The sequence below is a fragment of the Perna viridis genome, chromosome 4 (genome assembly GCF_037379345.1).
Source record: "Perna viridis isolate PV_CMFRI_1.1 ecotype Kerala chromosome 4, ASM3737934v1, whole genome shotgun sequence".
NCBI classification, from domain to species: Eukaryota; Metazoa; Mollusca; class Bivalvia; order Mytilida; family Mytilidae; genus Perna; species Perna viridis.
The window spans coordinates 1,336,433-1,350,711 of NC_142448.1; the positions used below are offsets into that span (position 1 = coordinate 1,336,433).

Sequence of the window (14,279 nt, forward strand, 5' to 3'; positions counted from 1 at the left end):
TGGCTAATTGCAATCAAATTTACAGGTAACAATTATTTTTTTTATTGTCTTTTGTAATACCAGGTAATATTGTTTATTAATTACTGCTCATAATTATGACCAATTCATCAAACAAATTTCCTGCTTATTTCACACATGGGTGCCCACGCTTGACAGGTTTACGATTTCGTACACCTGATGATCTAAGACTACAGAGCCATTGACATGCCATTCAATACATATAATTGAATTTGTGGAAAAAGTACACTTTCTAAAAAACAAAAATATTAATTTAATTCAGAAATACTATATAAAGTGACATTGCTGAAATAGTATGCTATTAAAAACAAACCGCTCTACTCAGATCCCCACTGACACCTACGATATAAATGCACATGTCTGACCATCGACTTATCTGCCAAATTTGACTTACCTATTTTTTTTTTTGTTGATTTTGATCAAAGTAAGGCAATTTGACTTATACTCCACATCGACTTACAGTCCGGAAAATACTGTACCGTTATCTCCATTCTAATACAACTGACAAATATATGTTTGAAAAAAAAAAACATTTATATTTTTCTTAAAACTTGGCATGTTTCTTGATAAAGTGTAGTACAGATGCAATGACCAGATCAATCTTCTCTAGCTTGATTATGGTACAGACGTGGTGACCAGATCAAACCTTCTCTGGTTTGATTATGGTACAGACGTGATGACCAGATCAATCTTCTCTGGTTTGATTAGGGTACAGACATGGTGACCAGATCAAACCTTCTCTGGTTTGATTATGGTACAGGCTTGATGACCAGATCAATCTTCTCTAGTTTGATTATGGTACAGACGTGATGACCAGATCATACCTTCTCGGGTTTAATTATGGTACAGACATGGTGACCAGATCATACCTTCTCTGGTTTGATTATGGTACAGACATGGTGACCAGATCATACCTTCTCTGGTTTGATTATGGTACAGACGTGATGACCAGATCAATCTTCTCTAGCTTGATTATGGTACAGACGTGGTGACCAGATCATGCCTTCTCTGGTTTGATTATGGTACAGACGTGATGATCAGATCAATCTTCTCTAGCTTGATTATGGTACAGACGTGATGACCAGATCAATCTTCTCTGGTTTGATTATGGTACAGACATGGTGACCAGATCAATCTTCTCTAGCTTGATTATGGTACAGACATGATTACCAGATCATACCTTCTCTGGTTTGATTATGGTACAGGCACAGTGACCAGATCATACCTTCTCTGGTTTGATTATGGTACAGACGTGATGACCAGATCAATCTTCTCTAGCTTGATTATGGTACAGACATGATGACCAGATCAATCTTCTCTGGTTTGATTATGGTACAGACATGGTGACCAGATCAATCTTCTCTAGCTTGATTATGGTACAGACATGATTACCAGATCATACCTTCTCTGGTTTGATTATGGTACAGGCACAGTGACCAGATCATACCTTCTCTGGTTTGATTATGGTACAGACGTGATGACCAGATCAATCTTCTCTAGCTTGATTATGGTACAGACATGATTACCAGATCAATCTTCTCTGGTTTGATTATGGTACAGACGTGGTGACCAGATCATACCTTCTCTAGTTTGATTATGGTACAGACGTGATGACCAGATCAATCTTTTCTAGTTTGATTATGGTACAGACATGATGACCAGATCAATCTTCTCTAGTTTGATTATGGTACAGACTTGATGACCAGATCAGTCTTCTCTAGTTTGATTATGGTACAGACGTGATGACCAGATCAATCTTCTCTGATTTGATTATGGTACAGACGCGATGACGAGATCAGTCTTCTGTAGCTTGATTATGGTACAGACGGGATGACCAGATCAATCTTCTCTGGTTTGATTATGGTACAGACATGGTGACCAGATCAAACCTTCTCTGGTTTGATTATGGTACAGGCGGGATGACCAGATCAAACTTCTCTGGCTTGATTATGGTACAGACGTGGTGACCAGATCAATCTTCTCTGGTTTGATTATGGTACAGACGTGGTGACCAGATCAAACCTTCTCTGGTTTGATTATGGTACAGATGTGATGACCAGATCAAACTTCTCTAGTTTGAATATGGTACAGATGTGATGACCAGATCAAACTTCTCTAGTTTGATTATGGTACAGACGTGATGACCAGATCAGTCTTCTCTGGTTTGATTATGGTACAGACGTGATGACCAGATCAAACCTTCTCTGGTTTGATATTTGAACCGACGTGATGACCAGATCAATCTTCTCTAGTTTGAATATGGTACAGACGCGATGACCAGATCAAACTTCTCTAGTTTGAATATGGTACAGATGTGATGACCAGATCAATCTTCTTTGGTTTGATTATGGTACAGACGCGATGACCAGATCAGTCTTCTCTAGCTTGATTATGGTACAGACGTGATGACCAGATCAATCTTCTCTAGTTTGAATATGGTACAGACGCGATGACCAGATCAAACTTCTCTAGTTTGAATATGGTACAGATGTGATGACCAGATCAATCTTCTTTGGTTTGATTATGGTACAGACGCGATGACCAGATCAGTCTTCTCTAGCTTGATTATGGTACAGACGTGATGACCAGATCAATCTTCTGTGGTTTGATTATGGTACAGACGTGGTGACCAGATCAAACCTTCTCTAGTTTGATTATGGTACAGACATGATTACCAGATCAATCTTCTCTAGTTTGATTATGGTACAGACATGGTGACCAGATCAAACCTTCTCTAGTTTGATTATGGTACAGATGTGATGACCAGATCAATCTTCTCTAGTTTATAATTTACTTCCTACAGTAAGTCCCACCATCTGAATTTCTCTTAATGAAAACATTCTGTCATGTTTGATTAGGAAAGCTTATGATAAAGAAATCCGAGATGAAGAACAGCCTTTATTACTACACAGACAGAAACGTAGAAGGACACCTCAGGTATGATAAACAGTACTGACAAATTTAAACATATAAATAGCATTGTCTGTACAGTCTTTTATATTAAAGAAAAAAGAAAAAATTAACGAAAAAAGTTTGTGTCTCTTTTTGTTGTAAGGTATACTTATATCAACGTAATCTCCTATTGTATCCATGCTTGGTTGTTGTGAAATGTTACTTCCCAACGTATCAATACTTGGTTGTGAAATGTTAACTCCAACGTTTCAATGCTTGGTTGTTGTGTAATATTATCTCCAACGTATCAATGCTTGGTTCTTGTGAAATCTCATCTCCCAACATATCAATGCTTGGTTGTTGTGAAATGTTATCTCCCATTGTAACAATGCTTGTTTGTTGTGAAATGTTATCTCCAATTTATCAATGCATGGTTGTTGTGAAATCTTATCTCCCAACGTATCAATGCTTGGTTCTTGTGAAATCTCATCTCCCAACGTATCAATGCTTTGTTGTTGTGAAATGTTATCTCCCATCGTAACAATGCTTGGTTGTTGTGAAATGTTATCATCAACGTATCAATGCTGGTTCTTGTGAAATGTTATCTCCCAACGTATCAATGCTTGGTTGTTGTGAAATTTATCTCCCATTGTATCAGTGCTTGGTTGTTGTGAAATGTTATCTCCAACGTATCAATGATTGGTTTTTGTGAAATGTTATCTCCCATCATATCAATGCTTGGTTGTTGTGAAATCTCGTCTCCAATGTATCAATGCTTGGTTGTTACGAAATGTTATATCCCATCGTATCAATGTTTGGTTCTTGTGAAATATTATTTGCCCATCGTATCAGTGCTACACAGACAGAAAGATAGAAAGACATCTCAGGTATGATAAACAGTCCTGACAAATCTAAACATATAAATAGCATTGTCTGTACAATCTTTTATATTTCCAAAAAAAAAAATGAAAAGTTTGTGTCTCTTTTTGTAGTAAGGTATACTTATATCAATATAATCTCCCTTTGTATCCATGCTTGGTTGTTGTGAAATGTTACTTCCCATCGCATCAGTGCTTGGTTGTTGTGAAATGTTGACTCCATCTTATCAATGCTTGGTTGTTGTGAAATCTCATCTCCAATGTATCAATTCTTGGTTGTTGTGAAATGTTATTTTCCCATTGTATCAATGCTTGGTTGTTTGCAATATTGTAAAGTTGTGACTGGTATAAATTTATTAGAACTTGAAATTTAGAAATAAACTGAACAGACTTGTTTTATATAGTTGATTGGTTAATTGATGTATTTGCAGGGAGTTGAACCACAGAGTGAGAACATTTGTTTGATTCCTGAGTTATGTTACATGACAGGACTTACAGATGAGCTACGATCAGACTTCAGAGTAATGAAGGTAGTTATACATGTAGTATGAATCAAGACTTCAGAGTGATGAAGGTAGTCATAGATGTAGTATGAATTGAGACTTCAGAGGTATGAAGGTGAATATACATGTAGTATGAATCAAGACTTCTGAGGTAGGAAGTTAATTATACATGTAGTATGAATCAGACTTAGAGGTACGTTGGCTACCATACTACTACTCAACAAGTGGATGGTACATGTATATTGGAATATCATTGTCCATCCAAATTTTGTATCATTTATCATGACCTTGAATGGAAGGATTGATTTCTATATAGGTTAGGCATATGTCAACTTTATGAATGGGAGTATAGCTAGCATGTTGGACAGTGTTATATTGATGGTTTTCTAGATGTGTATGTGACTTTCTGGTCATGTCTACTTCAGAAAAAGATAATATACCAAAGCAGTGTCTATAAATTGATGTAATCAGATTTAATAGATCTTAAGTCAGTGAAATAATTCTTGATGAAAGTTTATGGAAGGAATGCTTATTTATTTTTATTTTTTATTTATTTGAGTGTAAAAAAAATCTGCACTTTATATTCTTCAAGATAGATTATACTATCAAAATCTGTACAGCCAAAATTTATATTTCACTTCAATGTAAACAAAATGTATAATTTGAGTATTTGGTTTAATTATTTATGATCAATACACAATGTGGTAAAAAAAAAGGGCAACAAAATGTCTTAAGTAATAAAACATTGAATAAAGTACTTTCAGTTTAATTGGGAATATCCAAGTGATAATTGATTCATGGGTTTAAAAAATGTTGTATATTTATATAGCAAGACTTCATATATATCTACTTTTGCTGATACAGTGAAACTTCTCCAAACTTGACCCTCAGAAAACCGGTCTTCCCTTCAAACCTGTGGTTTTCAAAAGTCCCAGCCGATATACCTTAAAACGTGTGTTTTGTCTTCAATAGACCGGCCAACCCCCTAAAACTGTACATCGGCCGGTTTTTCACAGTTTTAGTTACATATTTCAAATAAAAACAACCTCTCAATTCTGGCCTACCAATTATTGTTCACCTGTAATAAATGTGTCAACAAAATTATAAATAATTACGTAATATTACGTAATTAATAATTCATTTACTGACCAGTTTGCATTTCATCAGTTGACAGATGACAATTGAAGGGGATAGTAGTTTAACCATCTAATTTAATCCAGACATTACATTTTGTCACTGGTTGGCTGTTAATTGGTATGTACACACATCAGGCAACTGGGGTCATGTAATAGTATGATCTTTACGATCTTTTAACTGTCAATTAATGTGACCTGTATCCAAGCCAAAACAACATAGGGGTGAAGTTATTAGACTTAGTTGATAGGTAATTTACAAAAACAATACAAATAATTAATTACCAACAATAGCCCTTTGATTTTTAATACACATTCTTTCATTATTTTGTCAGCAGTACCATTTGTCAAATCAAATCATTTTCAAAAGTTTTGAAATGTAATAAAAGGTCAAAAGTTTTGAATTGGCATTAAACATGTCTCAACCAACAAACTGACAAGGTGTAGGGTTATAGAACACATGAATGGAAACAGCTCTTAGAATGCATTGCTATTTTTCACAAAACCGGCCACTTCTATAAACCGACCATTTTTTCTTGTCCCAGTGGTGGTCGGTTTGGAGAAGTTTCACTGTATAACTATACTTTTCTTGGAATGAAATCGGAAAGGTGATAAATATCATATACATGGAAAGGTGATAAATGTCATGTACATGGAATATTTCAGGTCTTGTAGAATAAGAATGTTTTTCAGGACCTTGCAACTCACACAAGAGTAACTCCTGCTCAGAGGAAACTGACAATGGGTAAATTTGTGGACAGTGTAAACAACACACCAGAGGCCAAACAAGAACTGTTGAATTGGGGGCTTTCATTTGATACAGACACGATTCATGTATGAACATTACTGTTAACTAGTTCTGATACTTAATTATCTGTAGCCTTCTACTTAATATAATTTGAGGCAACTCATTTTTACTACTAACATTATGAAATATGTTTAGCACTATTTAAATGTCTGGAGCTTGTGATGTTCAGTTATGGCAATTTTTATGCTTTTCGAAATGTCCTCAAGGAACAATATATCATTATTTTGATAGATTGATGGAAGGAAAGTACAGGAGGAGAAGATTATATTCCGTGATGGTGACATTAAAGCTGGACCTGAAGCAGATTGGGGTAAAGAAGCAACAAGAAAGACTGTTCTTACTGCTGTTGACCTGAGGAACTGGATTGTACTGTACACACGACGTGATCAGGCCAATGCTCAGGAGTACATTACAATGATGTCCAAATGTTGTCCACAAATGGGTATACAGTGTAGTCCACCAACTAGATATGAACTACGAGATGATAGGACAGAAACTTTCATTAAATCACTGAGAGACAATATTAACCCATCAGTAAGTCACTGATGTTTACCTGTTCAAAAACTGGTTATCTATACACCATGGTACTGTACTTCAAACTTTCAAAGTATTGTAATGTTCTAGATTCAAGAACTTTAACAGAGTTTTCACATGAATTAAAGGAATCTTTCGTTGCTTTCAACATGATTTAAGGACTTGAAATGGCTTGTCCCAGCAATGGTTTAAATCTTATCTCTGTACAAATTTTTAACTTTTGGATACACCCTAGGTGATACAAAATGCTATTGAATTAACAGAAGACTGTAAAAGGGAAATGCTTTTCACGTTTTCTGAAAGAATAAGATCTTAAAAATCAGTATTTCTTAACTTAATGTTGCAATCAGGACTTTCTACTTAAAAAAGCCTAATTGAAGGCCTAATTGATTAAAATTTCCTCTGGTTTGGCATTTTTGTGAATCTGTAATTTAAGATGAACTTAGGGATGTTTCAGTAAAACATACATGGGACAGGGGGAAGGCACTTGAAAATTGGGGTAACCTCCCATAGAAGCGATATTTTTCCATTCCTACCCACCTATAGGGGTAAAAACCCAAGTTTTATAGGCACCAGCAGAAGCAAATTAAAATTTATAAATATTCTTTAACAGTATTCCCATGGTGGTACATTACTTCTTTATTAAATTCTGCTGCATGTGAGACATTTCATACAGATAATAGCAAGACATAGCATGATTTCATGAATGCTTCATTTCATTTATACATATTCTGTAGTTTTGCCTATCACTTGCATGTTGCACATATTCATGTATAGACTAGCACTTTTACTGCTTGCGTCATTTCATTTATCTGTATATTAAAATTCATATATATTCTTTAACAGTATTCCCATGGTGATTCTTTAATTTTTTTTTATATATTTCAGCTGCATGTGACATGCATGATTTCATGAATACTTCATTCCATTTACACATAATCAGTGTTCTAGCTAGAATTTGAAAATAGAGGGTGCGCAGGGAAGAGGGCACTTTAACACGTAGCATGTTTTTTCAACCAAAAAGGAACATTGGTGTATTTGAATTTTTTTTTTTTTTTAAATATGTTTCCATTAAGTCAGAAATATCTTTATTCATTTTTTTTTGTTGCTTTTCTTATATGTATATATTCTTATTAAATAATACAAGAATGATGTGTAGACAAAAATTAATATTACTTTTGTAGAATTTAAAGCAGTATACTTTCACATCATAAAGGAGATTAAGGGCAAGTGATTCTTAACATTTATGACATACTATGAGGCAAAATGTTGCACGAAATCTAACAAATATTCAATATTGCTCCAATTCAATTTCAAAATCCTATTATTTTCTCTAACTAATGTAATTATAACTTTTGAAAAATTACCTGTAGTGTTGATGGTATAGAAAATTTTAAAAAGAATTGATCTGACAGAGATAACTGACATATTGAATAAAAAAACATATGCAACATGCAATTGTTTACACCCATGGTTCTACATAACATAGACCTGTCAACTTGAAAATATTTTTAAAATTAATTGTACAGAAGAAAATAATTATTAACCAATGATTTGCTGTCCATGAAATGGTGATAGATCCAATCGGAATCCAATTTCTACTTGTAAATGATCATCATCCAGCAACCCTGATCAGCTGAATGATCACCAATAATTACCTGAGGTATACCTGAGGGTTAATTACGACAGGATGTGGTAAATGAAGATGACACTTCTTAATTGGCTTGGTGTAATTTATTAACAAAAGTGTAATCTTCAGATAATTATAAATAGGCACCAAGGGGTTAATATGGCAGAGGGGCAGGGTGCTGCGCCCCTCCATTTTGCCTAGCTAAGACACTGATTAAAAAACATATTTGCTGTTTTGCCTACTTCTTGCATGTTGCATATATTCATGTATTAACATTCATTTTTATGCACACATATCCTCTTTTCAATGCATAGCTAAATCTTGATTTTTGTCTTGCCTAAGAACAAATTCAAAGAAGGCCAGAATATAGGGATTACCTTTCTGGTATTCGCAATTGTAAGAGTATTTGTCCATAGCAAATTTTCAACAACCACTTTATATCACAGGTCAATGATATTTGGTTTGTGAAGAGAAATAGAAGATAATGCAGAAGTTTAATTGATCCACACTGTACAACAGTTACTGTACATGAAGCTGGTGTATTACCATGAACTATTTTGTATCTCATCTAACAAGTTGAAATTTCTGTGTGCATCCATATGATTGCCTTGATAGTTGTGTTAAGTTTCCTAAAATCCATTTGTTTTATTGGGGATCATTGATTTCAAGAAAACTTCTCTTCTTGTATACCTAGCACTTTCAGCTGGAAATCTGCTGTATTTAAGCATCAATCAAGTTAGCATGCACTCTGTGCAGGTGAGGAACAAGAGAGTATAAAGTAATATTGATGTTTATCAATATGGAAAATCCTGCTCATTTGTACACTGGGGGCTATCTTGTTTAAGGGTATGGAAATTTTGTTGTAGACTCTCTGACAATTTCTAAGATGAAGAACAGAAGTAAAAGCCCTGTTCTTTGAAAATTTGGTGTTTTTGTCACATACACATTCACTCCATAGCCCATACCCTTTCATTTTGAAGTTTTGGAATGGGTTATTCTTGATATCGATACATAGTGATTTAACAATTGTTCAAATTCAGTTTCAAAAGAAGTTTAATTGTGGAAGAGTTGCTTTGATGATAATTCAGACACACTGAATAGATATCATCTCGGGTCGCACCATTGCTCCACAGCAAAACCCCGAGAATACCGGAAGAATAATGTCAAAACAAACACGGGGCGATTTCCGGGCGGAATACCTGTAAAAATGGCGCGAACTTCCCGCAACAAAAACATGTAACTCAACTGTACTAAAGGTTTATACAGTGACAGGGATTCATTTTGGACCATTTTGAGAAAGTAAAATGCAGCTTTCAACAGAATGTTCCTTCATTTTCCCAACAACCACTCACAGAAGCAAATTTCCAAGCCCAGTACCGTGCCATAGATGCATTTTCCACCAACCCACAACCAAGTATATATTTTTTTTTAATGCCGTCCCCGGGTCCCATGTATGTTTTACTGGAACAGCCCTTATTACATGTACCGACATAACTCTTAACAAATACTTGCATCATGTATTGACAGTTGCATTCACCTGTATATATATCTTCAACAGGTACAAATGGTGGTCATAATATTCCCTACCTCTAGAGATGACAGATATTCAGCAGTTAAAAAGTTGTGTTGTATTGAATGTCCAGTTCCCTCACAGGTAAGTCAAATAAGTTCCACTATGTTTGTGATGTTGAACAGGATTTTTAATGCATCAGTATTTAGCAGGCATGAGTTCACTCAATGGTTCATATCCTGTTATATACTGAAATGTTCCTGTTTCAATTTCAAGTATTGGATCACAACTCGGAAAAATTTGAACACTTACAAAGGTGTTTATCTTATACAATAGTCCCTCTCTGAAACTGCTCCCCTGATCAACGGCCTCCCCTCTTATGCGACCCAATTTAAATTTCATTAACATCTTACAGTGCAAATTGAGCCTTTATGAACAGCCACCTCTCCGACCACGGGCCACAACTTTGAATGAAAAACAAAGATCTAGCCACTCGTAATTAGTCTGATGAATCGGTCATAATTACAACTAGTAATTAATAAAGAGAATATGACCTAGTATTTCAAATTACAATCAAAAGTTGTTACCTTTTTAAATCTGTTTGCAATTAGCCATTTAGGTCACAACTTTAATTTTAGTTAGCGCCACATACGAATGTGTTACGACATACCGTAAGTGGGCATAAATTTGCATATTGAAGGTCCAATAACTCTGGAATGCTCGATTCAATAATTTGTTTTTCCAGTAAAGAATATTTTATAATTTATTTATACATTCTGATGGCTTTAAAGTTGTGTATTCTGATCATAGATTCTATATTACATAGTCATATTCATTCAAAATTGATAGCAGCAAGGGTCAATTATCTTCATCAATTGATCACAGCCTTTGTCTTGTAGTTTACTCTAAACCCCAAATTATGAACAAATGTCATCAAATAATTTTACTATGCTAGTTCAGGTTGGAAAACAATGGGTTTGAAAGTTCAGATGTCTGCAAAACAAAAATGTCTTAAGTGATGACTTACTGAGAAAAAAAATCGACTTTTAGTCCAAAAAATACGGTTAATTTCCATTTGTTTTAATAATACATTACATATACATAACAAATATGAAATAAAACTATGTAATTTGTGTACTAGTACATCACAGTGTACATGTAACAGAAGCAAAACAACATTCAATGAAATGCTGAAATTGGCCTAACCTCTCAAGAGAGACCATCTCTCTTATGTGGCCAGTTTTGAATTGCAGTATGGGTGGCCACATAAAAGAGGAACTACTGTACCCCAACTCAATAAGTCAAAGAAATCACAGTCTGGAGTTTGAAACTACCATTCTGAATAACAGAATTTAGTTAGGAGATAAAGGTCTAAAGCCTAAAAAAAAAACCACTCTTATTCCTTTTTTTATCAGGATCCTTCTACGTGTATTTCTCTTACGAACAAATTTACTTGAGTATCCAACATTGGGATGCGTGGGGTATGTGTGCACGCTCACTAATGTTCTTAAATAATAATTCTGAAACTGCATTATATTGCACTAACTGAATAGCATCAATGTGTACTCTTGCGCATATTGTAATGGTATTTGAGAGTTATAATTTTCTTCTGTAGGTTATCATAGCCAAAACCATACGAGATCAGAAAAAGTTGAGAAGTGTGACTCAGAAAATTGCTTTGCAGATAAATGTGAAATTAGGTGGAGAACTCTGGGCTCTATCTATTCCCATGGTAGGTATCTTATTTGTGACTAGTAACTGATTGTTACATAGGTATTTCCTGTGGCCAATTCATTACCAATGGGAAGTGCTACTTCCTACGTTCCATCTATCTAAACTTCTATAACTTGAGCAAACTTAAGAATCAACCAATTATTCTTAAATGGATTTCAACATTTGGTACATCCTTAATTGTTAGGATAACCTTGAACCAAACTATACTCCCACTCAGTGAGTATATGGTATATTGGAATCACTTTGTCATTATGTTTGTGTGATAAATCCATTGCAATTATCACATCTCCCAATGGATTGATTGATTTTAAATTTGATATGTGGCATCATATAGATTTGGCATTTGTTGTAAGTGATTTTAGGAGCTGTCCATTATCAACTTCCTGTTTTGTAGGACTTTGCCATTTTTCGCTATATGGAATGGTAGAGAAAATTTTTGTCACAAAAATATTGGCTCCCAATGGATGGATTTAATTTCGGATTTGGTGTGTAGATTCATATAGATGGGGGCATATGTTGTGTGTTTTGGTTGCTCTCAGATTTCAACTTGCTGTACGAGTGAAGCTATGCACAACCAAGCATGCAACTTCATGTTTGACCTTTGAGGTCAAAGGGTAAACTTTTTTCCTACATTGAGGCAGTAGAACACTTCCCTTTGCCTTTGTTTTGTTCAACTCTTCTGACAGTTCTTTAAGCCAATATTGAACTTCCAACTATGTGTCAATGATTAATTACTTGTAGTGATCTTGGAACAGGCTAAAAAATGATGACTGTTTTGTAGGTGGTTTAATGTGTAAAAGCAGTTTTAGAAAGAAGCTGAAAACCAATAATAGGATTATTTGTTTGCTTATTTCTGATCATTCTTGTAGAATAATCTGATGGTTGTTGGTATTGATGTGTATCATGATGCCAGCAGAGGAAAAAAGTCCATCGCTGGATTTGTCTCTAGTACCAACAAAAGTTGCACCAGATGGTTTAGTAAAGTCTGTGGACAGATGCAAGGCCAGGAGCTTATTGATGGTCTCAAACTATGCATGACATGCTCCATAAAGAAGTACCATGAAGTAAGTGGTTGTCACTAGTCATTACAATCCTTTTATACTTTTTTAAGTGTGTGGAAGATGGTATCCATCATGTACGGTATTATTACATCATTAAGCAGTGTAAAACTTCAACCAAGGTCAAATATTTTACAAGTAATTTGGTGTTGGTTATGAATGAGAGAATTCTCAGTGGCATAATAAAACATTTATTTGATGTAGGTAAACCATGTTTTCCCAGATAAGATTGTTGTATTTAGAGATGGAGTAGGTGATGGCCAGTTAAATGTAGTAGGTGGTCATGAGGTGGACCAGTTGAAGACGTGTTTCAAACAGTTCGGAGATAACTACATGCCATCAATGACTGTAGTTATCGTACAGAAAAGAATCAATGCTAGAATATTTATCAAGGTATGTGGCTATTGTATAAATATAAATTAATAGAATTACTTTATTGGAAAAAAACTTTAAGTAGTGTGATAATGATGAAAGACAGGGTAATTAATATGATAAAGCAACAACATGTAGTACAAGTTTATTACAAAAAGAATTGAATGTCCTGGACTAAAGTGTTGATGTCTAAATTTGAGCCACTTGTAGCTATTAACTGACACAAAAGATTGCTCAATGTTTTTAGGGAGGCAGATAGCTACAATATTTTTATGCCCCCACGACTATCTACCCCTGTTCGTCTGTCCATGCGGATTACACATGACCATGGCTTGTCCGGCTATCTTCTCGAACAGTTTTTGAACTACATCTAAAATATTTTAAAGGATGTTTCTACACATGATGAAGGTGTACAGAGCCAAAGGATTTTGATTTTCGTGAAATATTACGGAAATTTGTGGTAGTTACACCTAGTCATTTTTTTTTACAGAGATATATTGATCATGGCTTGTCAGGCTATCTCCTCGTACAGTTTTTGAAATACATCTAAATATTTTACAGGATGTTTCTACACATGATGAAGGTGTGCAGGGCCAAAGGACTTTGTTTTTTCATGAAATATTACGGAAATTGGTGATAGTTACACTTAGTCATTTTACTCAGATATAAATAGATCATGGCTTGTGCGGCTATCTCCTCGTACAGTTTTTGAACTACATCTAAAATATTTTTTGCAGGATGTTTCTACACATACTGATGGTGTGCAAGGTCATAAGATCTTGATTTTCATGAAATATTTCAGGAATTGGTGAAAGTTAGACTTAGTCATTTTTATCAGAAATAGGGCTATATGGCTTGTATGGCTATCTCCTCATCTAAAATATTTTTTGCAGGATGTTTCTACACACAGTGATGGTGTGCAAGGTCATAGGATGTCGATTTTCATGAAACATTATGGAACTGGGTGATAGTTAGACTTTGTAGTTTTTGTCAGAAATATATCCCCAGCAACAAAGTTAAGGATTTGTTATTGGGGGTATTAACATTTTTTATGTGTCCGTCAGTCCGTCCATCAGTCCTCTTTTTCACATTGCAACTAGTCTGACACTACCAAATAGAATTTTATGACACTTTGTGGCCAGGATACAATTTGTAGATATGCATATATTTAAATATTTCTGATCCCCAAATTGATCCTCACATTTTTCG

General features: G+C 34.8%; 1 protein-coding gene across 1 annotated transcript in view; it reads left to right on the forward strand.

The window, feature by feature from the left end:
* The window catches only part of LOC148618384 (piwi-like protein 1), a 65,893-nt gene that overhangs the window by 45,658 nt on the left and 5,956 nt on the right, over positions 1 to 14,279 (forward strand). The window contains exons 11-18 of the mRNA XM_088577267.1: positions 2,877 to 2,955; positions 4,220 to 4,318; positions 6,118 to 6,258; positions 6,464 to 6,766; positions 9,955 to 10,050; positions 11,522 to 11,638; positions 12,510 to 12,704; positions 12,903 to 13,091. Of these exons, the coding sequence (XP_088433393.1) occupies positions 2,877 to 2,955; positions 4,220 to 4,318; positions 6,118 to 6,258; positions 6,464 to 6,766; positions 9,955 to 10,050; positions 11,522 to 11,638; positions 12,510 to 12,704; positions 12,903 to 13,091 (1,219 nt within the window). The remainder of the gene's footprint in view (positions 1 to 2,876; positions 2,956 to 4,219; positions 4,319 to 6,117; positions 6,259 to 6,463; positions 6,767 to 9,954; positions 10,051 to 11,521; positions 11,639 to 12,509; positions 12,705 to 12,902; positions 13,092 to 14,279) is intronic.